This window comes from Eutrigla gurnardus (assembly GCF_963514095.1).
Source record: "Eutrigla gurnardus genome assembly, chromosome: 14".
In the NCBI taxonomy this organism is placed as follows: Eukaryota; Metazoa; Chordata; class Actinopteri; order Perciformes; family Triglidae; genus Eutrigla; species Eutrigla gurnardus.
The window spans coordinates 13,716,261-13,743,177 of NC_139937.1; the positions used below are offsets into that span (position 1 = coordinate 13,716,261).

General features: G+C 43.7%; 4 protein-coding genes across 7 annotated transcripts; 3 read left to right on the top strand and 1 right to left on the bottom strand.

Moving 5' to 3' along the window:
* The first annotated feature begins 692 nt into the window (after positions 1-692).
* On the top strand, positions 693-10,244 carry fzd6 (frizzled class receptor 6). The gene is made up of 8 exons (XM_084026491.1): positions 693-842; positions 1,981-2,423; positions 5,714-5,910; positions 6,006-6,588; positions 6,715-7,134; positions 7,925-8,073; positions 8,177-8,572; positions 8,767-10,244. Exons 2-8 carry the CDS (start codon positions 2,238-2,240, stop codon positions 8,924-8,926), a joined length of 2,091 nt encoding a protein of 696 aa, XP_083882617.1. The 5' UTR covers positions 693-842; positions 1,981-2,237; the 3' UTR covers positions 8,927-10,244.
* A 225-nt stretch (positions 10,245-10,469) lies between these two features.
* Positions 10,470-14,530, top strand: LOC311025084 (collagen triple helix repeat-containing protein 1-like). Of its 4 annotated transcripts, none has more exons than XM_084027791.1 (5): positions 10,496-10,642; positions 11,482-11,559; positions 13,155-13,373; positions 13,482-13,698; positions 14,143-14,530. In XM_084027791.1, the coding sequence occupies exons 1-5, from the start codon at positions 10,529-10,531 to the stop codon at positions 14,283-14,285; spliced, it is 771 nt and encodes a 256-aa protein (XP_083883917.1). In that variant the 5' UTR covers positions 10,496-10,528; the 3' UTR covers positions 14,286-14,530. The 4 variants fall into 4 exon arrangements, with proteins under 4 accessions (XP_083883920.1, XP_083883919.1, XP_083883917.1 ...); XM_084027792.1 differs by having other exon boundaries at positions 10,517-10,600; positions 14,143-14,526; XM_084027794.1 differs by lacking the exon at positions 11,482-11,559 and having other exon boundaries at positions 10,470-10,600; positions 14,143-14,511.
* A 297-nt stretch (positions 14,531-14,827) lies between these two features.
* LOC311025083 (solute carrier family 25 member 32-like) lies at positions 14,828-18,179 on the bottom strand. The gene is made up of 7 exons (XM_084027790.1): positions 17,733-18,179; positions 17,310-17,460; positions 17,108-17,193; positions 16,404-16,558; positions 15,858-15,971; positions 15,524-15,669; positions 14,828-15,421 (listed from the first exon to the last, which is right to left on the bottom strand). Exons 1-7 carry the CDS (start codon positions 17,932-17,934, stop codon positions 15,295-15,297), a joined length of 981 nt encoding a protein of 326 aa, XP_083883916.1. The 5' UTR covers positions 17,935-18,179; the 3' UTR covers positions 14,828-15,294.
* Positions 18,180-18,512: 333 nt separating this feature from the next.
* On the top strand, positions 18,513-25,537 carry dcaf13 (ddb1 and cul4 associated factor 13). The gene is made up of 11 exons (XM_084027882.1): positions 18,513-18,688; positions 19,293-19,492; positions 19,576-19,683; positions 19,772-19,861; positions 20,001-20,156; positions 20,276-20,353; positions 20,457-20,539; positions 20,700-20,864; positions 21,182-21,317; positions 24,022-24,185; positions 24,760-25,537. The coding sequence occupies exons 1-11, from the start codon at positions 18,619-18,621 to the stop codon at positions 24,845-24,847; spliced, it is 1,338 nt and encodes a 445-aa protein (XP_083884008.1). The 5' UTR covers positions 18,513-18,618; the 3' UTR covers positions 24,848-25,537.
* Positions 25,538-26,917: the final 1,380 nt, after the last annotated feature.

Consider the following 26,917-nt stretch of genomic DNA (forward strand, 5'->3'; position numbering starts at 1 on the left):
CAGGTGGATAATTGGACTGAATGCCTGTGTATTTACAGTGTGATGGGCGCCTGTGGGGACACCAGGGGTCCTCGTAGGGTTTCCAGGGGGGTACTAGCAAATGATAAATACTCAAGTCAATGAACACTATGCAGCTCCACTTATGTCGAATAGTGTGTGTGTGTGTGTGTGTGTGTGTGTGTGTGTGTGTGTGTGTGTGTGTGTGTGTGTGTGTGTGTGTGTGTGTCTCCCCAACTAATCATATTTCCATAAAAAAAGCGACAGCACCTCCTGTTGACATGGGTTAACATGAGTTTAAAATAAAAACATATTGACTTTCTTAAACAAAACCTGCAATCAAACTAATACTATGTTTTATTTTCACATATTTCAATAAAAAAAAAACCTTGCCGTTTGTTTCCCTGACATTGGGTCTTGCATTGATTGTCCCATCCTTCATCTCCCCATCTGCTCACATGCAGCGTTCATGTGCTCCCGTAACCCCCCCGCTCTGCTGCTGTTGGTGTGTTCAAGTGCACCAGCATTGAGATAAGGGCTAATATTATGTTGTTTTTATCTCATTGTTTTTCTTGTCATGTATGTATTCGAATATCACACGATGTACATATAACGCTAACGTCATACAAACGAATTTATTACAGTAAGTGCTACATCGGTTAAAAAGGAATACCGATATTTCCGAGCGTGCATGAAGGCAGCTTAACTTCACGGCAGCCGGACAAGAAAAGACAGAGGGACTGTGCTGGAGCTTGTCGCAGGAAATACGCTCCCAAAATCCCCCACAGAAATGCTCCAACGAGCACCCATGTAGTCGGCTCTTACACGAACTCCCCGGCAGTTAGGTAAGACACTGTGTTTTGTTTTTTTACACTCACAGTATTTTCCTTTTTACTTTGTTGTACCGAAGTTGTTTTCGGCCCCCGTCCCATGGCAGCGACCCAGGCAGGGATGTTTACTGTACTCACTCACCGCCTTTGGCGTCTAATTTACGGGAAAACGTCTTTCCTGTCCGCGTCAGACTGGCATACTCTTACAAGTAGTGAGCTCCGGGGATATGCCGAGTCCTGTTTATGTGTTGTTGAGCTCATTGTTTTTGTACATGTGTGTTTGTTACATTGTTGGCGGACCGTGTCAAGTGTGTGCTTTGCTACCTTTTATTGTCTCTTTAATCAGTGCTAATATGCTAACCGAAAAGTTTCTGCTAATAACCCACCAAACTGATTTACCCTGATTCATCTGTTACTTCAGTGCAGCTCTAGGAAATGACATGCCTACAAGCTGCATTATGAGGATTGTTGAAGGTGGTTTCTTACCATATAAACAATGATGTGGTGATATAAGATAAACTCCTGCCACCACTGATAATAATAAAAAATAAAAACACCCACATTTAGTACAGGTTTAATCTCTTTATTCTTAAAATACCATCATATATATATATATATATAAAATATATAATACATGTAGGTAGTATACAGTATATAACCAGACCTGATATCCAATACTAAACCTTCCTTTGAAAACCTAAAGCTACTTAGACTTTGCTTTTGTATTCAATAGAAATGTATTATATTCTGTCAGGCTTTCAAGAGTGAGAGAACAAGCTGAGACTCATCTACTGAATCATCCCGGCTCTTTAGCATTCCCCACCCAGTATAAAAATCTATGCATACAGGGGGAGAACATGCAAACTCCACACAGGAGGAAACCGAACCCGACCCGGGATTCGCACCCGGGACTCTCTCGCTGTGAGGCGGCAGTGCTGAATGTTAATTTGCTAACTTTAATTTGACCCTTTTAGATGATAGCACAATGAGAGGGTGTGATTGACTGCTTTGATGAGAGAGCTTCAGTCTGTCGCTGCTCTGTAATTGTGTAGTCGATAGAGGAATAACCACTTACAAAAAAATGAATTAAAGTCTTTGGGTTGAACTTGTGGTCTGAAATGAGCCTCTCAAGTATAAATACTTTATTTTCAAGGATGTGGGATTCCTGTCTGTGACCCAGAGGCGCATGCTGACCAATGATGAGAAAGTTTCACCTGCTGCTACGCCCATCGGCTCCACTGAGATGACCCCAGGAGAAGTGAAATGTCGATGACGGTGTGAGCCAGGGGCAGCAACAATTGGGCCGAGATATCCCTCCCACTGAGCCAAAGAAATACCTGTTGTAGTTTACCTGAAAAAAAGGAAAGAAAAGACACTCTCTCACACACACACTCCCAATCAGTGGTGGCGATGCCGGTGCCAGGACCACTGTGGGCGTGCCTGGCTCTGATATGGGTGGGAACCTGCAGTGCCCACAGCCTTTTTACCTGCGAGCCCATCAAAGTGCATCGGTGCTTGGGGTTGCCCTACAACATGACTTTCTTTCCCAACATGATGGACCACTACGACCAAGATATCGCAGCCAGTAATATGGAGGTGAGTCCTCCTAATATTACATGTTTGTTGACACACTGTATCAAGCTTTGTTTACTGCCAATACAATTTGTGTCCGTTTATTTATCAAACAGTACTCTGAAAAAAACACATAAAAAGTGTATATTTTACAATTTGAAACAAATTTCATTAGTTTGGTTATGATTGTTAAAGGCACAGCATTTTATTCCAAATTATGGCGGAGGTCCCAAAGTGCGAAGTGTAAAATGAATGAAATTAAAATGCTTAGAGGGGCAAACTTCATGTTAAGGGTTTTCACAGCTGCTGACCCACATTTTGAAGAATCACATTAGTCTAGGTTTCTCTGGAGAGTTGTAATTATATTGGCCTGTATTAGAAACACCTGCCTGTAATAAAATAATTATTTGAGTCACATAACGACAATGAATATCATCTCTAAATAATTGCTATAATAATTTGTGTTATCAGTGCTGTTAGTGGCTCCAGTTTATAAATGTCGGGTCCATCAGCCTTCAGAAGCGCATATTGATTGAACTGTAATTAGCATTCTGTTACAGTCATCAACAAGAACACAGAATAATACACCAGTCACAGTTTGTCCACAAATCATACCTGGTTGTTAAAGAGCACTATTGAGTGAATAAGCTGTGTTGTATTGTATTGTTGTGAATATCATATCTGCATCTGCACACGCGCTTTGAATTATCAGTCGTCATAACTAATGGGTTTTAAAAAAAATACTATTTACAAATTTCTGAAGCTAACTTAATTTAAAGCTTTGCACCAGAAGCCAGATGCAATAAGGTTGCCACTTTGCCGCTTGAGTTAAGCAGATCCACCTGTCGCTCCTCCACAGTCCAAATATGGTCACTTCCGTTTACTGGATGCAAAAGTCCAAAATGGCTATAACCAAAATGCCGAACTCAAGGCTTCAAAACCGCAATCCACAAACCAATTAGTGACATCATGATTACTACATCCACTTCTTATAAACAGACTATGGTTCGGACAGATCACAAGTCTAACTAAATATGAAACCAAATACAAATAAGTGATATCTGTGGGATTGGGTACTAAAATGAGTTTGTAATATTGCTTCAATTCCAACGGCCACACAGACAGTTAAGCAGCTCTACAGTACAGGGACCAGTGTTGTTAGCCGTCGCTTCACCTTCAATACTCAATACATTACTATACATTACTTTACATTACTCTATATTACGTGATACGAATTGGCAAGGGACCCACACAGTGTGAGCTTACAAGACACAACCAATGCTGTGTGTGCTTCTTGAAAAAGGGGGATGTTTTATGTCATCGTCTGTAGGCTGTTGGGGCTATGATTTGCTCCAGTCAGTAATTCACGACAAAAGTTGACAGTCTCCTAGCAACGGGGGTAGTCAAATTTCAGGCAACAGTTGCCATGGGAAACGGCCACCCAGAGGGTTGAAGTTCAGACACTGTTTCCATAAATATGTCCTGAAAGATTTGAACTTATTTTGTTTTCGTACACAAAACATGAGGAGAATTTGCCTTTACTGTCTTTTACACCCAGTGCTGTCATGTCTCTCCTCAGCTGTGAGCTCGGTTTCTGTCGTAGATGCATCCAGTGTCCTGGCATTCCTTACAGTTCAGGGTTCAGTTACACACATTTGGTGTCAGAGCGTTGAGCGTGAACACTGATCTGTTGAAGGAGGCTTTTGTGTGGCATCTGGCAAAGGTAAAGGCTTCTTATTTCACAGCAACCTTGGCCACGGGCAACTTCATCGACTTTGTTGTGAGGGGCCTTTGATTTCTGGAGGAAGGGGAGGGACACACCCAGTCTCTCACACAAAGCCTTCCCTGCATACCACAATGAGTATTCTCCCTGTTAATCACTCACTCATTTCCCCCCCCCTGTTCACGATCTTACCTCTACAGCCATGTCTCCCAGGTGACATGCTTACACCCCTTGGCCCACATTCAACATTACATACTATACATAGCTCTCTTTGAACGCAGGCTAGCGATTTATCACAAAGCCCTGACGCCTATCAGTAGGATTTTCCGGAGGAGTGTTAACCTTTTTCTGCCCTTGCTCCCGGATTCCACCGGTGTTTGCCAGCTTTTGAAATAGAAAACTGTTTTGTGAATACAAAGAGAATCAAAAGACTTATCGACATGCTCTGACAGGGAACACTCGGGTCTTAAAAGTTCGAGTGAAAGTTTGAAAAGTGTTTTTTTTCCTAATCATTTAAGCCTTGATGTACTTTGCTATGAATTTATCCACAGAGGATTTTGCCTTTAAGAGCAAATCAGTTCTACTTGTACTGCTGATCCTGGTTGGAGGTTTCTGAAATGAGGGCAGTTTTTACAGTAACTCTGCCATAAAGCAAATAAAGGTCAGATTGTTGAGCAATGGGGAGCTCGTTGAAAAGGAGTCCAGGACCTCCACAGGAGAGAAACAAGGAGGCTTACTGTCAGAGGGGGCAAGACCAGGCCTCAGAGACACGGGCCTGCTGCCAGACTGGATGTCAGGGGAAAATAACAGGAGAGGAAATATTGAATAGTGGACTGTGTAGGAGTGTATGTGTGTGTCTTGTGTGTAAATATTAGCAGTATAGACCGACAGAATCCCTGTCCATGTGTGTTGGTCTGATAACGGTTGATGGTCAGAACAGCGTGGCCATGATCTGGACTTGTGATCAAGTTAATCGTCAGGTTAAGCTGTGTAATCCACTGGTGAATCCACACATTTTGTGTAGATCCACGTATACTGTGGCTCAGCAGCAGCCTAATTATCAACAACTCTGTGCATTCCAGCCTTCCTGGCCTGTCGTCGTGTTTCCAAACGTCCGTACAGTCATTTCCTGCCACCTTTACCCCCTCCCTCGTTGAAACGGAAGAATATGGTTCCCAGCCAGTGAATGGGCCTCTTTGTGTGGCGCTATAGATCACTGCAGATCTTCGAGTACTTCTGTTATAACCAGGTCAAACAAAGTCTGATTTATTTTCTCCCATTTTATATTCAAGAGGTAATCTGATCCAGTTTCCATGAGAAAAGAGAAAATCAAGAAAACAGAAAACAAGAAATATTATTGTATTGAATGTTTTTTGCTACTCTGTTTTTTGCAACCATCACATTCAGTCCAAAACAATGTTCTGATCTGAAATATGTTTAATTTTTTGTGTGATGAAATGTGCTTAAACCCACAGGGTGTGTATCTTTACTCGCTTAGAACACACTTAGCGAGTTCATGCGCGATCAGATCAGCTTCAAGCATGGATCACAACCGCTCATATTGAAAAAGTTGTTTTTCCTCTTTCTCCAGCCCTTCATGCCCCTGGCAAACTTGCAATGCTCTCCAGATGTTCACCACTTCCTGTGCCAGGCCTTTATCCCAGAATGCACCGAGGAGAACAAGGTGATCCGTCCATGCAGAGAGCAATGTGAGGCGGTTCTCTCTGACTGCGAGGAGAATATCCGAATATTTGGAATCACCTGGCCTCCTGAGCTGCAGTGTGACAGGTAAAAAAAAATTAAAATACAGAAAATCCAAAAGACCAACACTACCGTTTCTTGATCGGTCGAAATTAAGGATGTTTTTTGTTTGTTACAACCAGATTAGACACATGTAACTCTCAGAACTGGGGTTCAACGCCTCCTGCAACCACCCCAATGAGCTCCTCATCAGCTAAGAGGGACCTTGGCTTCTGGTGCCCGCTGCAGCTGAAGACCAAACCGGGCCATGGGTCATCTTTCTTGGGTGCCCAGGACTGTGCTCCGCCTTGCTCCAACATGTACTTCAAACCCCACGACATTGAATTTGCAAAGAACTTCATTGGCGTGTGCTCCATCATCTGTTTGGGCGCCACGCTCTTCACCTTCCTCACTTTCCTCATCGACGTGAAACGTTTCCGCTACCCAGAGCGCCCCATAATCTTCTACGCCGTCTGCTACAGCTTTGTGTCGCTCATATACTTCATCGGTTTCCTGCTGGGGAACAACGCAGCTTGTGCCAAAGCGCCTCATCATGCCAGTGTGGATACGGTGGTGCTGGGCTCTCAGAGTAAAGGCTGCACTCTGCTTTTTATGCTGCTCTACTTCTTCTCCATCGCCGGAATCGTCTGGTGGGTCATACTCACCATCACCTGGTTTCTGGCAGCTGGACCCAAGTGGAGCTGTGAAGCCATTGAAAAGAAAGCGGTAAGGCTTTTAAAAATGTATGAGAGTACAGTAAAGAAATGTAAAATGAGCAAGTTGAAGCTATTAGCAGTCAGAACAATGTTGGAAGATGTTGGAAATATTGATCCATGTGTCCTCCGTGTTTAGGTGTGGTTCCACTCTGCTGCTTGGGGCATCCCCGGGGCACTGACCGTCATGCTGCTGGCTCTGAACAAGGTCGAAGGGGACAACATCAGCGGCGTTTGCTTTGTGGGGCTCTACGACCTGGACGCCCTGCGCTACTTTGTCCTGGCTCCTCTGTGCGTGGGCGTCATAGTGGGACTCTTCCTCATCCTGGCCGGCATCGTTTCTCTCAACCACGTCCGACAGGTCATCCAGCACGACGAGCGCAACCAAGAGAAGCTGAAGAAGTTCATGATCCGCATCGGCGTGTTCAGCTGCCTCTACCTGGTCCCGTTGGTCACCCTGTTAGCCTGCTACACCTACGAACAGAGTCACCGCAGCACCTGGGAGAATACCTGGATCAACGACCGCTGTCAAGAGTACAGCATCCCCTGCTCCTACAAGGTGGGTAGCACTGACTTATTTGGTTGATGCAGGTGATTGAAGGCACTAAGCTAATGTACGATCAAAATATGCAAATTACTAATAAAGGCTCAAAAGGCCTCCAATAGTTTGCAAGCTTTAAAGGTGCGTTGTTTAATACCCAGCCACATGATCCAGACAAATAGGGATCAACATTTCACCTCTACTACTGGGTTCATACAATCAATTTACAGTCATTAGTTATTAATAAAAAAAACTACTAACAGACAGAAAGTCAATTAACTCTTATAAACTGATCATGTACTGGCCTATAATGAGTTTACTGTGCCACTAATCGGGGGCTGTACGGTTGTGAACGTTTTGATTGTTTATTGGATTAAATCCAAAGTGGCAGAAGTGAGAAAATTACTTGTGTTTTTGTTTTGTCCTCACGGCCACCAGGAGACCACTTCACTGAGAGTATAGCTGATACAACTCATTTTAAAAGCATTTCTGAGCTTCCTTCTGACCCATCATTTCTCCATAAATATCCCCCAACATCTATTTTAATTTTAAAATGGCTGTCTATTTAGAAACTACTTTTACTCCAAAAATGGAATGACAATGTGTGACAATGATCATGAGATGAAGGGGAAACAACTAAGAAGAAAAGAAAAAGAAAAAAACTAGCTCAGCTCCTTTTTTAAATATCAGTATCTGGGCCTAAATGTTCAAGTGCTTGATTTTGTCTCAAGTCGAAAATAGTTTTTCTTGGTTAACACACCAAATCACAAGGATCGTATTATGGTTTGTTTATGATTCTTTGTTCCAGACGACAGAGCACAACCGCCCTGACCTCTCCCTGTTTCTGGTGAAATATTTAATGACGCTGGTGGTTGGAATATCTGCAGTGTTCTGGGTCAGCAGTAAGAAAACCTGCTCCGAGTGGGCCTACTTCTTCAACAGGACCCGCAAGAGAGAGTAAGACTGTGTCTCTTTTCCTGTTCCATGTTCAGATTCAGTTTCCAAGAGAAATAAACATGTAGTTTCCCAACTATATACTCTCATATCCTCTGACCCACAGTCCTATCACCGAGAGCCGCCGGGTGCTCCAGGAGTCCTGCGAGTTCTTCCTCAAGCACAATAGCCGCGTCCAGCACAAGAAGAAGCACTACAAGCCGAGCTCCCACAAGCTCAAGGTCATCTCCAAGTCCATGGGCACGAGCACCGGCGCCACGCCCACCAATGCCTCCTCCGCCGCCGCCACAAGCAATCAAGGAACCTCGGTGATGGGCAATCACGAGCACCGCATGCGTGGTTCTCTGTCTGAGGCGTCAGCCAGGGAGAACCTGGACCGGGGCACCTCCAACCGAAGCTCTAGGAGGGGGGAGAGGGACGGGGGGGAGAGGCGTAGCAAAGGGGGGAGCTCCTGTAAGATCAGCAGCTGCTCAGAGAGCGTACACCGAGTCCAAGATGGGAGGTAAGTGATCCAGATGTGAAACACCTTCACTAGAATTGTTTATGAAAGATGCAGATGTAAGACTTTCACTACTTTCAGTGTTTTACGTGTTCAAACAGTGGATTTCTGTTTCATCTCAGCTCTGTTTCGACAGTTTATTCCTCTGTTTTATTGTGTTATATGGAGCTTCATCTCATGTGTCCTGGCTGCTTTAGGATGACTCCGAGGAGCAAGCTGCCAGAGGTCAGGCACGTCTCCAGCGGACAGCAGCATCCGGCTTTAAACCGATCACACAGCAGCATCCAGGACTCCGCCCAAAAGCTGGCACACCAGGTGCCCGAGGAGAGCAAGGATACAAAGGACAGCACCTGCTGAGACATCTGACCTCTCCCCAAATGTCTCTGTGCATCCACCCATCCATCTGTGAATCCACTCAACAGTCCCACTTAATTGGCTGTTGGTCATGCATCTCTTTATGATTGTAGTCGGTGAATGTAACATGCCTCGAGTGCTTTAAACGTGGTATGTCTGCACCAGAATCTGGGTTTTAACAGACTTCAAATGGGTTTGATTATTTACTCTGGCTGTGTCTTTCAGCTTTACTGAGCTTTTGGCCATTTACTATAAACCTGAATGTTGACGTAGCACAGCTGTGATACAACTTTTGATAGCATGCATTAAAAACATTAGGTCTACTGTTTTTATAGATGTGTAGCTCGATGCCTTAAAATGCATACTAGAAAAACAAATGCAATATTTATGTAAATATTCTATTTTTTAGAAATGTAGTCTTTTTCACTGGACTAGTCGCTACACTGAGATGTATGTCAAGACAGGTCATGATGTTGCCAAACATTCAACTTAAGAAAAGTCTTCCTGTGGTAAAGACTCTTTTTTTTTTAAATGTGTTGTTCTTCCTAGAAAGATGCTTTGCCTCTAAAGCACACTGTGCTACTTCATTACTCTTTTGATAGAACACATACTCATAAACGCATATGTAGTTGTTTTTAAGACAATGTTTTATTTGTGATTTTCAAAGTCTGTACTCTCATTGTTTGTGTCCGGTTGCCACAAACGGGTATCGTGCAGGCGTGTCTTTTTAAGTTACGTCCTGTGAATTTGGATCAAATATAGCTTTATAGTTTTCTACAAGAACATGCCTTGCTTTGAGCAGCTCCTCGCCTTCAAAGGACTCGAAAGAATCCACAGATGTTGTGCACGTGTTGCGCTACACCTGGGACCTTGGTCCGGTTCTACATTCGTGTGATTTAGATCAGATTGAGGAAACAATTCAAACAGGCTTTGCACTATTTGTCATTAGAAGCACAATGATTGGGTATGATGAGTCATGAACAGAAACCAGAGAGGGGTTGGGGTCTTTGTTCCCAGGTTATTTATAACACATGGTCATGGACCATTCTCCTTCCAGAGCTTCTTGCTGTGTACAGGATTGATTCTTCCACTGAGGTTCTATTCCTTTTTATATCCGGGATTTCCAACAACACTAATTAAAAGGGAGTCTGCCTGCTCTTCTTATTCTGCCATGTGGACATGGGCTGCCATACTGTAGTCTATCAAATGCTGTATTCAACTTTCTTGAGCCGTTTTTACTGTTGTTTTTTTATGAAGCCTATCTTGTCAGCTGAATTTTGTATCGATCCTATGTTATTTTAATAAATATAACTGAATAAAACGTGTGTTGTGATGAATTTTTACTTCGATCTGCACAAACACACAAACTTGTCCAATAAGAGTAAAACATGGTATAACTGAATATTGTGCACGCTGGCAGGCTCATACAGCCCCTGTGAATATCAGACTGATGTTGTGGTGTGTGTTTTTTTCCCTTAGAGGACGTTTCTGCTCGTTGACTGGCTCCTTCCTTCTCGTCCTGCCCTCCTCTGGAATAAAACCCATCTGGAGCCCAAATCCAAGCGTCTCCACACATCTCTCCGCGCACACGGCCGCCCCTCGTACATGATGCCGCCTCTCGTTGCTCGCCTGCTGCTTCTCGTCTGCTTGGCTTTACCTCTTTATGGCGTGGAAAAGGTGAGAAATAGAGGATACCGAAAGGATCCTGAGGCCGACAAGGTAAGAGAAGAGAACCGTGCGGTCGCTAAATAGTGATTTCATAAAGTAGATTTGTGCGTTTTGGACACGTTTTCACTCGTGGTTTTATTTTGAAAGCAGTTATTAACATCGGAGTACTATAAATCACGTTAAATTCATAAAATGCTTTTTCTCAAAAAAGAAAAAAAAGTAATCTGCTGCCACATGTTTGCTTACAGTGACAAAAAAAAGTAATGACTCATTACAATGTAATGAGTGTGGTCTCCAAAACTACCTGGTGTGTGCAGCAGATGACAAAATGCTGTTTTATAGCTTGTGTGTGGTCAGCTGGTTCTCCCTTATTCCAGCTCTGGCTGCTCTCCAGCAGACTGAGTGGACAGAAAGAAAAAAAAATCCCCACAGGAAGTTGGGGTCTGGCTCATACTGTCTGTCTCTTTGTTATCTATCTGGCTGTGTTGCCAGTTTAAAGGGGGTTTTGGTCTTGGGGGGGAATCCTGACTAATGTTTTAAGACTGAGACATGTGTTTATCTGACAATATTCCAAAAATAAAACTCACACCAGCAGCAATCTTAGACCATCTTTGTCTGAAATGGTGTAAAACCTCCCTGCTGTAGGGGGAGAGTGAAGCAACAAAGTGGACACACATCTCTCTCTTCAGTCTCTTGGGAACTAGTGTTTATTTTTGCTTGGACTCTGCGTGGACCCCCAGCTGGGGACCCCTAGAAGTCCCCACACCCCACTTTGAGAACCAGATGAACTCCAGCAGTCGCTCATTTTCCTCCAAAGCCATGTGCCGCAAAATTGAGACCACAGCAGAAGGATATAATGAATAGCACCTCATGTTACCATCTGTATCTAGTGCACTGGAAATGATGCAGAAAAGCCCAACTGCACTAGACACTCTGGAGAAGGAAGAACAGCTTCTTTGAACGACATGGTAATCATAAAAAACAAAAAAATCCTATATTCTTTTTCCTTATTTTTCCATGAAAGTCTCAAAGTCAAGCGTCCGATCCCCGCTGTGCATGCTCAAGGAGCTCTTCGGTGTGTTGACTAATGCATGAAATGCTACTGATTCCTCAGCACTTTCTTGCAGCAAATGCAGCCTTTATGCTTCAGTTACAGTAACGGACTGTATGCTACTAATATTTAGTCGAGCTGGAGTGTAATTTGTGCAGGCAGGCAGGCAGCACCACTACAGAAACATCAGACTGGGAGCTAATATGAAAGTCAGCTGTGAAGCAGAGTGGACAGAGGCTCCATTCATTAGTGCGCTTTGAAATGTCTCCCAAAAAACCAACCCTTAATAAAAATTCTGAATTCCTCGCTGAATATCAACCAAAAGGGACTCTGTTTCCAACAGTCTGCCGTCTATTAGCCATTAAGGCCCATTTTCTTTGAGGACAAATTCCAGGTCGATTACAGGCGCATGCACACCAAAACCACAATCCATTTGGTTTCATCACAGACTTCCCAATTTCCCCATAAAGATGATGTCAGACCTCACGTCTCCAGGTTGCTCTGGCATAGTCACTTAATGGCCAAAACAGACGCGAGCATGCATTTTTTTCACAGCAGCTGTCCTTACAATATTGTAACCCTTCCTATATCTTGACGTTTTCCAGATTTCCGGCGTCTGAAATAGACTACTTCACCTCAGGGACTCAAGTTGAGATGAGATGATGAAAATGGAGTCCTTGTCCTCTCTTTTTTTCCTCCCCTAATGCCTTTTAGCCATGTGCCTCTGTGACTGCTCCACAGCTGCATGCTAAGCAAAAGGGCAGCGATGACCCCAACAAAAATCCTTTTGGCCTCAGTGTTTGCTTAAGGGCGAGGACACTCTTCTACGTGTCACTTTACGTCTGAAGCCACGAGTATACACTAAAAAAATGAAAAGCCAACTCCAGAGCTGACCTACACACTGTAATCTGTTGGTCAGAAAGCCTCTTTGAAGAACATATCACGCAAAGCTTCTTGGATCTTCATTGTGTCTATCTCTGTATGTGGTATGTGGGCTGTTTTGGCAAGCTTCCCCCCCCCCCCCCGTCTCCCTGTCTGTGTGTGTGTTTGAGTCAGCTGAAGTAAGACTCGGCATCTGTTTAAACATAGCAGGGGATTCAGCTTGACAGTGAATCACACCAATAGCCTTGTGGCCAAACACCTACTAATTTAAGCCGTCGCTAAGCCTTCAGTTCCTCATTAACGCGTCTGTCATTCACTTGCTTCGCAGGCCTCACGGTTGCTGGTTCTCATGCTTTGCCTTGGTTTCGGAATCACGTCATCTATTTTTGTACTCCAGCCCCAATGGCAGTGTATTTGTTTATAGGACTGGTTAATGGGGTATAGTCTGGCTGCTTGTGTGTGATGGTTGGATGAATGATGGCATTTAGGTGTCTACAGAGCATGAAGCCCAAACAGGGACTTATCCCCCAGGGAGAAAAAAGAAAGTTAGATAGCAGTGAACCTTCCTCTGGTGTGGTTTGCATGCCTCCTTTTCATTGTCCATCGCTATTTTCTTTTCCCCCTTCCCAGTATGGCAGTTGCCTGCAGGGGCCAGCAGGTACCGCCGGCAGAGAGGGTAACCCCGGAACCAACGGCATCCCGGGGACGCCGGGCATCCCTGGTCGCGACGGACTCAAAGGCGAGAAAGGCGAGTGCATCAACGAGATCTTCGAGGAGTCCTGGAGGCCCAACTACAAGCAGTGTGCCTGGAACTCTCTGAATTATGGGATCGACCTGGGTAAAATAGCTGTAAGTATGATGATACAGCCAATGACATGTTTCTGAGGGACGTATTACAAATTCACAGAAATGTTGGTGCGTAAAAGTGGTGTAATGCCCCCCGGTGCTGTGTTGCAGGACTGTACGTTCACCAAGCTGCGTTCAGACAGCGCCCTCAGAGTCCTCTTCAGTGGGTCCCTCAGACTCAAGTGCAAGAACGCATGCTGCCAGCGGTGGTACTTCACCTTCAACGGAGCAGAGTGCACCGGGCCTCTACCCGTGGAGTCCATCATCTACTTAGACCAAGGAAGTCCTGAGCTCAACTCGACCATCAACATCCACAGGACGTCCTCAGGTACCGCTCACGTCTGGGCCTTCGTTGTGCAATAAACCTTAACCAACAGGATGCTTTTGAATTCTTCAAGCATAAGCAACAGTTCAACATTTTGGGGAAATACGAGCGTTAGATGGATGAGCTTTAACTGGAGCCAGTTAGCTTAGCTTAGCACAAGGACTAGAAATAGCACATCTAAAGCTCACAAAAGGTGTTATTATTATATCTAGTCCTTTTAAAAACCTAAGTGTAAAAGTTGCGGTTGTCCAGGGACTACTTCCTAACCTGGACTGACTTCCTCAAGTTTTTGCTGGTCGCCTTCAGGAATGTATTGCTCCAAGCTACCGTTGATAACACCCGTTTTCATTAAAATATGTATTTCATACCTTGGGACAGAGTTACGCTAGCTGTTCCAGGTTGTGTTCCCTGAAACTCATTCATACCGTCTCTTCTCCTCCTCTCCAGTTGAAGGGCTGTGCGAGGGGGTCAAAGCAGGCCTGGTGGACGTGGCCGTGTGGGTGGGGACCTGTGCCGACTATCCCAGAGGTGACGCATCTACAGGCTGGAATTCAGTATCCAGGATCATCATCGAGGAACTGCCCAAATAAGTACAATACATGTAAAAGGGAGGGACCAGTCCTGGTAGTGTGATAGTATGTTATCCAGCCCTCCGAACGTCTGCTGAGGCGTCACAGCAACTCTGATGGGAACTTGAATGTTTTTTTTATAATTTGGTTTAAATACTATACTCGATGGCTGGCCTATAAACAAGAATACTGTGTCATTCTGTCTACCGGAAATAAACTTTGTACTGTAGCTTTTCTGCTCATGGGTGCTGCCGTTAGTATACGGTAACCATTTAACAGACATTGTGACGAGACATTGACAATATTTAAACTATGTACTCATGTGATGGATATGTCATTACTGTTAATAAAGTCATCGTTTTTTTTAAAGAATGTAACTCAAAATGTATGACTTACTACTTGTTGAGGACCCCTGCTCTTAATTCAATGTACTACAAAATAATACATTCAATGTATTTATATATATATCAAACATGACAATGCAGATAAAGCAGTTTGGATTTTATAATAAAATGTTATTAAGCAATGCGGTTCCAATTTGTTGCCACGAAACAAACAAATTGGGGTAATATTTGTTGCTGCCTTCCGTTTACAAAAAGAAATAATTTAAAAAAACAGACAAAACTTAATATTACATGCAAAAATGAAACCGGAACCCTGAGAAGATCTCCAATTTGCCGTTAATTATCATCTTTTCATATTTCAGCCTGTATCTCTTTCTGCTACCAGAAACAGTATAAAACGTAAACAAAACTACGATGAAATCTTTATCAACCTCCTCTGATAAAAAACACTGACATGTAAAGCAAAGTACTTTTCCCCAAAGTCAAAGTGCTCCGTTGATTCTGTTGCTCAGTTTTGCGACTTTTCCAGTGCAAAACGAATGCTTCTCACACGGTACGTTTCCATGTACAGTGTGCTGAGGTTTGGTTCGAGTCCGGTTCGTTTCGTCTCCGCGTCTCTGAATGGCACCAGAGTGTCAGTGTGAGCTCAGACTGTCTGCAGCGGTCCACGCTGTGCTTTTTAAGCCTCACTGATTTTGTCCCAGAAGGTAGCGAGAGACATTCTCATAAACGACAAAGGTGATGCAGCAGGCTGGAGTGACACGGATCAAGTTGGGGATGATTCCTTTGTAGAAACCAACGGCACCTTCATTCCTGCAGAGAAGAGGTGGGAAAATGACCGGTACTCAGATTGGACAGCCAAATTTAGACACAGATGGCATGTTTGTCCCCTATGGGAGTGGATCGGTACCGTACCTCCATGTCCGTCCGACGACATCAATAACTCCGTTGTACTTATTGTGCTGGTCTTGTAGGCGAGCTCGCACCACCTGATACGGGTATGTTGTGGCCACGGCGAATATTTTGGATAACGCTGCCATTGTGATGTACTCCAATGCATTCTGTTTGGATAAACAGATGGAGAGAGAGAGAGAAGGAAAAACTGATGAGTCACTTTTTAAACTGTTGGTTATCCACTGTGGGCTCCGTCTTATTAAACTGAAACAGTTACAAGCTTTGTGCCTGACATTCATTAAAAACATAAAGGATCTTGGCAGAAAGTTTGTGGCTCGTGGGGTTAATGACTCACCAGCTTCGCGTCTGAAGGCACTTTCTTGTATTTGTTGTAGTCTCTCTTCAGCTCTTCGTAGGCCATGAACTGCAGTGCTCCATGCGATGTGCCGAACAGACCAGGAACATAACCCTTCGACAAGTACATACGGTGTAAGTCGATCTTTCATGACACAAATAAACCAATGGTATGCATAATCTATAAAAGCCCACTACATTCTATCTGTAGCTCCGTGCCTATTAAAAATATTTTGTTATAGTAATTTGGAGGCAATTATCCCACCAGAACAAAAGAATTCCCGTTAAGTTTAACAATTCTGGCTGTTATTACCATTATTCAAGGCTTGTAAGTTCTCTACCACAGCTCATATGGGCTGCTGGTGCCCTCTAGTGGTGATTAATGCAGCAACACAAACCCTCATGTCAGCCTGGTAGCTTAAAGGACAACTGGTGTGGTGGTTTAACCCCATAATTCCGCCAGAAAACAGCCTACCTGTCATGTAAAATAAGCATCTTGTGTATTACTATATTACATGAAAGTACAAAAGGTACACTGATGTTTAACCTTGTATAGTCCTGGCAGCCCCTCATAGCGGTAGATCTTGACCAGAGCATCCAGCATCCCTCTGTACTGTTTATTGGTGGGGTCGGTATCGTACTGGAGCACCAGCCGGGTCTTGGTCACCCAGATGGGGTTGGTTAGGGTGAGCGTCAGGATGCCTAGGGTGAGGACAAGTAGGGAGGTTAGATATGCATGATTGTTTACACACAACGATTCCTTCAAACATTGCTTCTTCTTCTTTTTCTTTTCTTTTTTTACTATATGTGGTTGCAAGTCAAAATGCAGATTTTGGGCAACCATACTGTTGAAAAACGTCAGCTGTTCGAAAGCATCTTTAACTCTGTTTTAACACTTTTACATAACATTACTAAATAACATCTGGGCACAATTTGAATGGCATACAGACTCAAACATTCTTTGTTTAATAACCACAGCCAACTGTCATATCACGTCCTGACCTCAACTTTTGGGATAAGACTGACTTCTCTTTACTCCGGGAGACGGCATGCACGGTTGCATCATCTCTACCCTTTCGAACACCTTGTTATTATTTGGTCAGCAGGACGCAGATTCATGTGACCCTTTGAAGCTAAAGTGAAGTGTTTGTTTACTAATTTGCAATCTGCCTCGGGTCAGCTCGGAGCAGTATTATCTGGCCACTCTTGTTGACTTCATGTCAGCAGTGTTCAGATGTACACAGGACTGACCTGCTTCGGCCGCAGACACCAGGTGTTCTGTGGCACTCAGTTCAGTTTGCCGGCCCTCCTTCATGTAGCCTTTGATCGCGTTGTAGCTGTAGGGGAAGATTAGTGGGGGAAATAAGATGCGTTACATTTTTTTTAAATGTCAAAACAATTGCTGAAAAAGTATCTGGATGCAGAAATGGTAAAAGTTTTGTAGCTTACTTACAAAAAGAAGTAGAGACCCCACGATGCTCCAGCACCCCAAACATTGGGTGTCACTCCTTGGTAGAGTCCTCGGAGTCCCTCCTGCTGCCAAACACTCTTCATACAGTGTAGTATGCCACTGTACTTAGGCCTCAACTCCAATCCATCACTAACTGTATCCAAAGGACAACAAAGACGTTTGTTAGGTAACATCTGAGTTTGAACATAGGATACCAACAAGTTATTAAGCATTTTTAAAATAACAGATTTCTAACCAGAAACCTGCACATTAAGTTTCAATCAAGGGTAAATAAACCATGCGTTCCTGCTTCATACAGCTCCTATCTGGCTGACCCAAGTAAACTAATATAGTATTGCAAATTACTTGGATGACATTATTACATGAGAAAACCATCAGTTATTTAAGCATAACGTCATACCGTACCTGCAAACCTGATTTTGACCAGATCCAGAGGGTGTAGCACCACTGTGGACACCACTCCTCCACTAAGCCCTGCTACCAGGTTTTCTATCTTAACATGGTTGAAGACCTGCCGGACATGTCCGCCTACTGAGACCGCAGGGACCGGTTTGGTGGACAATGTCTCTGTGACTTTAACGGTAGCGTGATTAGGAGCGGAACCCATGTTTACCGGTAACGTTAATTAAGCTAGCTGAGCACTCCACAACGTAACGTTGACACAACAATCTCACTCTGTAGCACTCAGAAGTACTAACTCTATGACACTGCTGGTACTTAATCCGTATAACGTCCTCATTCTCATTGCATTAAGCACCTGAGCCACGTTTTTGACATGCGGTGACACCCCATGGCTGAGGTAATCTTATCCGAAATGCGTAGCAGCGGTGCCACTACGACCTTGCTGTTAGTATTCAGTGCCCGCTAAGCTCTCGGAATTAAGAGCAGTGCTTCCGGTTACATCCTTCAGAGTAAAACCGGGTTCGACGAACGATAAAGTTTGAGTTCAACAATAGAGTACAACATACTCAAAAGTAAGGGTCAGAGTTAGAGTAAACTTGCGGCATAGTCGAGAGCCTTTCTGATTAGTTAAAGTCTATATAAATGTTTCAAACACACTGACCCCCTACGTTACTTTGAAGACCAAATCGTTTTATTTCCGGTGTTTCTTTGCAACTTGATAGCTGTTTTCAAACGTAACACCGGAGGACCGGACATCCCACAATGCAACGCGGTCAGACGAATCTTCTTCTTCATTAACACATGGCCGGATCCAGCTAATATTTTGCTTGTTTTAAGTTGAACCTAACGGCATTTTTAAAGTGTGTTTCCATTTTAATTCCTCTACCAAATGAAAGTTAAAGTCCTCTCGAGGAACCCGGATGATTACGTCCGGGAGACCAAGCTAGATATTCAACGTGGTAAGTGATACAATTTTAACTCTGATGCTAGTGGTAATGCTAGCTAGTTTTTCAGCATTCTTGTACATAAGGCGACTCGAACTTACGTTATGCCATTTTACAAATCTGTACACCGTGGCCCAAAAAAGACGATACGAATTAACTTTGGAGAAACTGTAATTCCCTGTAAGCTTCGTGTTGAAAAAAGGTAAATGTAATGCATTTCAATGTACGTGTAACTAACGTTATCAGCTACAACAACAACACCAGCATGGAAATTGTGAATTAGACTGCAGCATGTGTGCAGGTCCAGTCGGTCATATGAGACGTGTAAAGCGGATCAAATGTAAATTTAACATCTGTCTGAAATGTTACTAAGTCATACCTGCATTTTTCAACGGAGGTTAGCCCCGAAACGATGCTAAAAATGAAATCCACTGTATATTCATAAGCCATGCGTAATATTCTATAAAATACAATGTGTTGTTTTTCTGTTGCTTTTTTTACTCCAGGTGATTTATTGTCCTTTTACTATGAATGGCTGAAATATTTAAAAAATAATAATAATTTATTTAAGTAAAATGTCCTTACAGCTCACTAAGGAGTGACTCTTCTCTGTTGTTAGTTCCCAGAAACTATGACCCAGCACTCCATCCGTTTGAAGTGAGCAGAGAGTATACCCGGGCTCTGAATGCTACTAAGCTGGAGAGGGTGTTTGCCAAGCCTTTCTTGGCCTCTCTGGACGGACACAGAGATGGGGTGAACTGCATGGCCAAGCACACCAAGAGCCTCTCCACCCTGCTCTCTGGCTCCTGCGATGGGGAGGTAACTATCCAGCAAATAAATCTATCTATCCATCCATCCATCTAGTGTTATTCACTTACACATTGTTTTTATTTGATCCATAGGTGAAATTGTGGAATCTGACCAAACGTGAATGCGTCCGCACTCTCCAAGCACATGAAGGTTTCGTCCGTGGAATAGTTGTCCGCCATTGTGGAACATCCTTCTTTACGGTGACGGCTGCACCCCCCCAACATCTGTGGAGAGTTTTCAGGATTATTATTTTTTTCTAATGTAGCTGCTGTTCTGTGACTGTAACAGGTTGGTGATGACAAAACAATTAAGCAATGGAAAATGGAGGCACCGGGTTACGGAGTGGAAGAGGAGCCTCTCAACACTATTCTTGGCAAGGTGTGATCAGTTGACTACAGTTTGCTATAGTATTATTTATCAAAGATAGTTGTGTTTGCATAAGAATAATAGAACCGGGACACATACCAGTTCAGTAAAATATAACATTTTGTAAAAATGATTTTTTTGTCCCTTGCAGACAGTATTCACAGGACTAGACCATCACCAGAAGGAGTCTGTGTTTGCAACATGTGGCCAGCAGGTGGACATATGGGACGAGCAGAGGAGCAGCCCAATCCGCTCTTTCACTTGGGGCGTAGACAGCTTCAACTCTGTCCACTTCAACCCTGTGGAGGCAAGACACCGTATACCCGCCACACTCAGGAGGGCCTCCTCCTGTAACTGAGTGAAGAACACTTTATAATTGTTCCATGTGCAAACATATCAAAGTCAACGGTGTATATCTCTCCGCAGACTGAACTTCTTGCAAGCTGTGCCTCTGACAGAAGTATAGTACTGTATGACATGAGAGAATCGGCACCACTAAAAAAGGTAGCGTCTAGCATTCAGTTTTGTGCAGGAAGTTCTTCATTCTCTCTCCCCGTTCAACAGAATATGATTTACATCTATGGTGTGTTTTAATTTTCTTCTATAGGTTATAATGACGATGAGAAGCAACACATTATGCTGGAACCCTATGGAAGCCTATTACTTCACATGTGCAAATGAGGACTACAAGTGAGTTGCAGTGATTTAACATGATTCGTGTTGCCACTTAATGAGGTGTCCTGTTTACATTCTCCAGATGGGTGATTAATGTGTGGTCCCATTATTACTGTACTGATGTACTTTCCACTAAAATGCAATTTGACTAATTTTAGTTTCCTTGTCACGTCAGTCTCTACACATATGACATGAGGTATCTGGACCGACCAGTCACAGTTCACATGGACCACGTCTCTGCAGTGCTGGATGTTGACTATTCTCCGACTGGGAAGGAGTTTGTATCTGCCAGTTTTGACAAAACCATCCGCATCTTCCCCAAGGAAGGTGGCCACAGCAGGTTAGTATGACCATAAACACCAGTTAAAACAATGACCAGTGTCATGTGCCTTGTACGTTTTGAGCCACAGTTTAGTACGCAGTATATGCATTTTCTGTAATATACTGGTATAAGTAGTTTTGTTTGTTGGGCCTTTATTCTTTAGATATTAATGATCAGAGCATGTTGTTTGGGTCGCAGCTTAAGTTTACACTTTGAGTCATTAAGTGGTATTTAGGTTGATAATGCTGTCGATTGCAACACTTGATCCTGTATAATTGCTTGTTTTTCCAACAGCTAGTGAAGGCAGTGTATTAATTGTATTTGTATTTATTTAGGGAAGTCTACCACACCAAACGTATGCAGCATGTCATCTGCATAAAGTGGTCGTCCGACAACAAATACATCCTTAGCGGTTCTGACGAAATGAACATCCGCCTGTGGAAAGCCAACGCAGCTGAGAAACTCGGCGTGGTGAGTCCTGCCTCGTCTTCTCTCTATCCTGCTTTCACTTAAATTTCCAGCTTCAATCAATCTCATATTTAAGGCCAGCTTGCTGCTTCTGCTTGTAATGTGTGATGTCTGTGTAGCAATCAGCAGCTGTATTTTCCTCAGCTGTCAGCCGCAGTGGATGCCGTATCTCCCTCCACTGTATTAGCCAATCTTGTTTTATGAGTTAGCTGCATTCTTGGACACAGCTATGGCCCAGGGCCCACTTCAGCAGGGTAAGAGCGGGCGAGTATGCCAGCAGCAACTGCGCTACTGTTGCCAAATGCCCTGATGGATGCTGACTTAGGGTAGAATCACTCTCAATAAGTACAATGTACCAATTGGCACAGTTGCTCTTGTGGCAGGTAGAAGTAAAAAAAAGATTGAGCTAAAAGATTTTATTTCTAGACAAATATCTTTTAATAATAGGTTTTTAATGAGTACCACTTGTGTTGTATTCAGATAATTATCTTATCAGAAATGATGACCTTAATGTTATGATATGCTCGACTGTCAAATAGCTCCTATAAAATGCTGGGAAGTGTCCCAATGCCCCAAATCCCAGTTGCGGCTGAATAATAAAGATGAATGCCATCTCATGTGACATCTCCAACGGCCATCTTTCATTCCTAATCGCATTCCCCCTTGCTTATTCTCTTAATGCAGCTTCAGAGTGGAAAATTGGCCCGCTTTTGGCACTTGTTTTACTGTCACTGTGTAGGAGAAGATTTATTCGCAAGCTTTGCACTTAAAGAGATCAGACAAGGGCTGCTCCTATCAGCAGTTTAAATCGGCCAATCACTTAAAGCGGGCCACTCTGAACATAATGAAGCATTAACAATCAAGTTGTACTGAAGGGGTCTTTAATTATCAAGAAATGCTGAATCAAGGATTAGTCTGTGTCGGGATCTGGACTTCTCTATCACCTGCTGCACACCACTATTTAGTTTTCTCTCATACCTTTGAACGCTGTGGCTTTTGACTCGAGTCCAGTGTAAATCAGACCCTTTTTGTATTTTAGAGCGAGAACATCTTAAATCAAAGGGGTTGTGACGAGTTAAGGTTTCCAGAGTAGAGGAAATACATTTTACCCATTTTGAAAACAAATCGGAGCGAATTGATTTAAGTTTGGAGAGCCAACTGAATCATTTTGAAAAACTTGTATTGATTGACATTGATGTGATTTGAGTTTAGCGTTTCTGCTCCATTGATCAAATGAAGGGGTGTCACTCTTGATCTATATTTAGCCGTTTACAGTTTGATGAAAGGGATCTTGGCACAGAATTCAAGTATAATTGTGGATTATTCCAAATGTGGTATTATTTTTAGGTCTCTCTTAGTTCTGTGCCTGTCCTTTCAGTAACGGGCTAAATGCTTGCAGCTGTCTTTGAAAAGTGCTCATACAAACGGCTTCACACTCGACACTGCGATTCCTTGGGTCCTCAGCATTACACCTGCCATGACATAGTTGTCAAAAACACCAGTGGAATAATATCTGGTCTGTGGAAAACATGGGGATGATGCTTGTAAAGGTCTGCTGGGGGCGACATGCTCTGGTGTATGGATGCTATGTGGATAACATCGTAGTTACATAGTTGGCGCAGGGAACGTTGCTTAAAAACAGGTCAGTTCGTTGGAGATCCCGGTGTGGTATTCTTCTGCAACTCCATCCCTCCAGATATTTTATTTCGAGCCAATGAAAAATGAAAAATAACCCAATTTTTGGTCTTTGTTATCATGGTGTCTGTCTGACAGACTCGGCTAAAACAAGCTTCTTCTCCATGTTCTTCAGTGACGTCACCAGCGTTTCTCTGAAGTTCAGACTTTCAACTTTAAGCTCTCGATGCGCTTTCATACACTCTCTTGGAAAAAAAAAAAAAAAGATGCTTACCACTGGTTGGAGTTTTATGCATCTCTGCAGTGGACTGTGTACTTCTTGTTTTGTTATCACATGTTGTAGCCTTGTCACTGTTTGGACAAGATCTCACATCCATCTTTGTTGAGCTCATCCAAACCATCCAGGTGTGTATCCAGGGGAATCAGTTTAGTCCAACAGGATCAGCATCTAACATCTCTTCTCCAGCAAATCTGAGACAAATCATTGCTTTTAATTAGAATGAAAGCCTTTTGAGGAGGGCAGCCTGAGCCAAGAGGAGTCCGAGTCGCCGGTGGTTTTTATGAGAGACGGGAGAGGGAGGGAGGCCGTTGCGCTGGTGTCTTCACTTTTTAACAGACATTGATTCCGTTTTGAATGAGCACGCTGTCGGGCGGAAGTTGCTGCTGCTACTGTAGTGGCCAACATTTTATGATGTAAGGCGGCATACCGTAACTGTCGGTGATTAATAAAACGCCACCTGAGCTGAATGCAAACGGTGTCTTGTGCCAGCAGCAAACTCCACGGCCATAATCGACAGCAGATATAATCATTACCGGAGTCGAGGCATTCAGGAAAACGCCTCAGATGACGGTTCTCGCAAGATGCTATAAATTTCACAATTCACGTTCACAATTTTATAGGTATAATTGCAACTGTTACTAACCGTAAGAAGGCCACTGACTCACTGATTTCCAGAGGGAGTTTCAGAAATGCAGAGTTAGCCAGATTAATTCTCTGTTGCCTGTTCTGATCTTTAGTAGAAGGCTTACTCTATTCGGTTGTCTCTGACCAACTCTCCTCGTGTTCACACAGCTGGGCCCCAGAGAGAGGGCGGCCGCCAACTACAGTCAGAAGCTGAAGGAGAAGTTCCAGCACCACCCGCAGATCAGACGCATCTCTCACCACCGACACCTACCCAAGAACATCTACCACCAGACCAAGGAGCTGAGGATCATGAAAGAGGCTCGCCGTAGGAAGTATGTGTGCATTATCTTTTCCTTTTTTTTATTTTGAAGCCAGCTCGAGCTAGCTCCTTTATCTATAGGAGCGGTGTGTCGCACGTAGAGGGGATGGTGACTTGGGCTGCTGCCAGGCTAGGTCTGACCTGTGCAGTCCCACCCGCCTAATGGAAAATCTCACTGATGGGTCTGTCCCTATGACATGGACTCAATAGCCCTTACATACTCATTTACAGCTTGTATGGTGGATTGATTGTCCCAGTTTGCCCTGCTGTACAGTGATTCACCGCTCAGTCTGCTGCTGTTTTTTTTTTTTTCTTTTCTTTTTTTTAATTACTGGCGGTATTGTGACACGTCAGACACACGTTAGACAGTGTTTGCACTGTGAATGATTTACTATCCGTGCTTAATGCATTATTTTCAGGGTACATCGGTGTAGTCGATGACGTAGGTGTTTGGTCATCAGTCTCATTCAGTGTTTTCCACCCTCCTCTGCTCTGTTTGCTCATCTCTCTCTCTCTCCACCCCAGTCCAGAATATTCTCACAAGCCGATTGAGTCGTTCACAGCTTTCTCCTCCTTTTGTTTTCCAGGGAGAGAAATGTCCGCAAGCACAGCAAGCCAGGAAGTGTTCCTGTGGTTACTGAGAAGGAGAAGCACGTCGTGACTGTGGTCAAATAGGCAGAGCCGGAGAAGAGAAGAGGTCGCCACCCAGAGATGAGGTGGAGCCCAAGGTCACACCCATGGGACATGTTCCGACTGCTTTCACTTAAGAACGGGGAGGAAACAAGTTTGTGGAGTTGTGGGACGGACAGATGACCACCTCTGCACAGTTCGAAGTACAAGGACTCAGACTGGCAAAGACTGTGCAGTTGCACACACTTCTCTTTTGGTCTTGTTTTTAGGTGATTTATCACTCATTTCGCTTTGAGCAAGTTTGCATTTTCCATCACATATTTAAAGAAGAACTGATTAAATTGATCCAATGTCACGTGACCTGGTAAATACAAAATGCTTTCCTTTTGGTTTCATTAGATATAATCTTTTTCATGAATGAAGTTCACAAAATGTGCTACAGTTGATTAAAAGAGATGGTGTAAATGTTTCAGTATGCTTTAAATGACTTACTGTTCCACAACTACTACAGAAAGGTGTTCTTTACAAATGGCCACGCTGTTGAAAGGCTTGCCGTTAAAGTGTCGTCCTGGCTGTACACATGACCGGTCCCTCGGGAGTCTGTCTTTTGGATGTCCTATCGTCTCTCCGTGAACCAGCCTCTCTGAGAGGGAAGTTGATTGTCAATGTGAGACGATCTAACAGACATGCTTACACCTGAAACACTTTTTTATCTGCAGGTTTTTTGTGTTTTTTATTCAAATGCAATGACAAATTAAAGATTACTTGTGGCCATCAAACTGCACATTAAATCCATGTCATGAAAATATCCAGCGTGAAGAAGGGTGAGTTTCTATCAAATATCCTACGGGCCGTCACAGTTTTTTTAGAGAGTGGAGAACACCCAAAATCTATAGTTACGTGAGGCCGACACTCATGAATCACGTATAGTTAAAACCACCAGTGCTGATTTACTTACAGCCCTAATGAGACGGACTGTCTATCCACTTAATGTTGTCCTTCAAATCCCATCAATGCTCCAGCTTAACGAGGGGGGAGCTGTGTCTTTAGGAAACGGGTCTGGGGTCAGATCTGAGGAATGCAGTCACCAAGTGTGTCATCAGTAGAAAAGGTGCTGTGATGGTGTAACAGTGAAGTGCATCGACACCTATAAAGAGCCTTGTGCCGCGTATACCTGCAGTAACGGTCTCTGTCACTTGTCATGTTGTGCTCATGATCTGCTTATGAAATATGCATCCTGCTCCAGCTGCACGCAGCTGCGCCTCCACTCCGCGTTTTCGCGGCCGCTGTCTGCCTGCTGTCAATGAACATCCAGCGCGTCCTCTCGGCTTTATGCAGCTACGCGTTTCCATCGCCCCGCCTCCTCTTCTATCAGGGTTTTTTCTTCTTCTTCTCTCTCTCTCTCTCTCTCTCTCTCTCATCTCTCTCTCTCTCTCTCTCTCTCTCTCTCTCTCTACACACTCTCTCTCTCTCTCTCACTCATTGCATCCATTTTTGTGCATTTAAGAAATCTCCAAGAATTACCAACCTGGAAGAAAGCGAGCTAACCAGAGTGACAGAGGAGGGTTAAGGAGTCCAAACGAAAACAAACAAGGACGGAGCGGGCATCTTTTATTCCAGCATGCGAGTGAAACCTTCCTAAAGGATGGCAGCGATGGGTTAGACAGGATTTAACATGACTGCAAAATAAAAGGCAAGAGTTGGGTTTTTTATCCTCTTTTTTTTCACTACTTTTTTTTTTTTAAATCCCTGGATGGATGCAGGCTTGTGTTTGGATTACCTTGAAGGTTGTATCCTATACAGCCCGGCCAACTCTCCCTTCATTTAAGGGCATCTGTTTCTATTCCTCAGCGTTTTAGACATTTCCATGTGTACGAATGTGGCGATTCAACCCGCAACCGCTCGAATATCGCGAATCAACCCCCGTCGTTTGTGTGCAACGTTCACTCTGCTGTATCCTATTTGATAAAACCCCCCGTTGTGATCATTTAATAGATGAGGATGAAGCCTGCTATTGATATTTTTCTGCAGCACGGTGTAATATGTGCACGATAGGCTACTCCTAACCAAGATGTCATGCCGCCTGTAAGCCACGGTGCCTCCAGCGAATCTGCA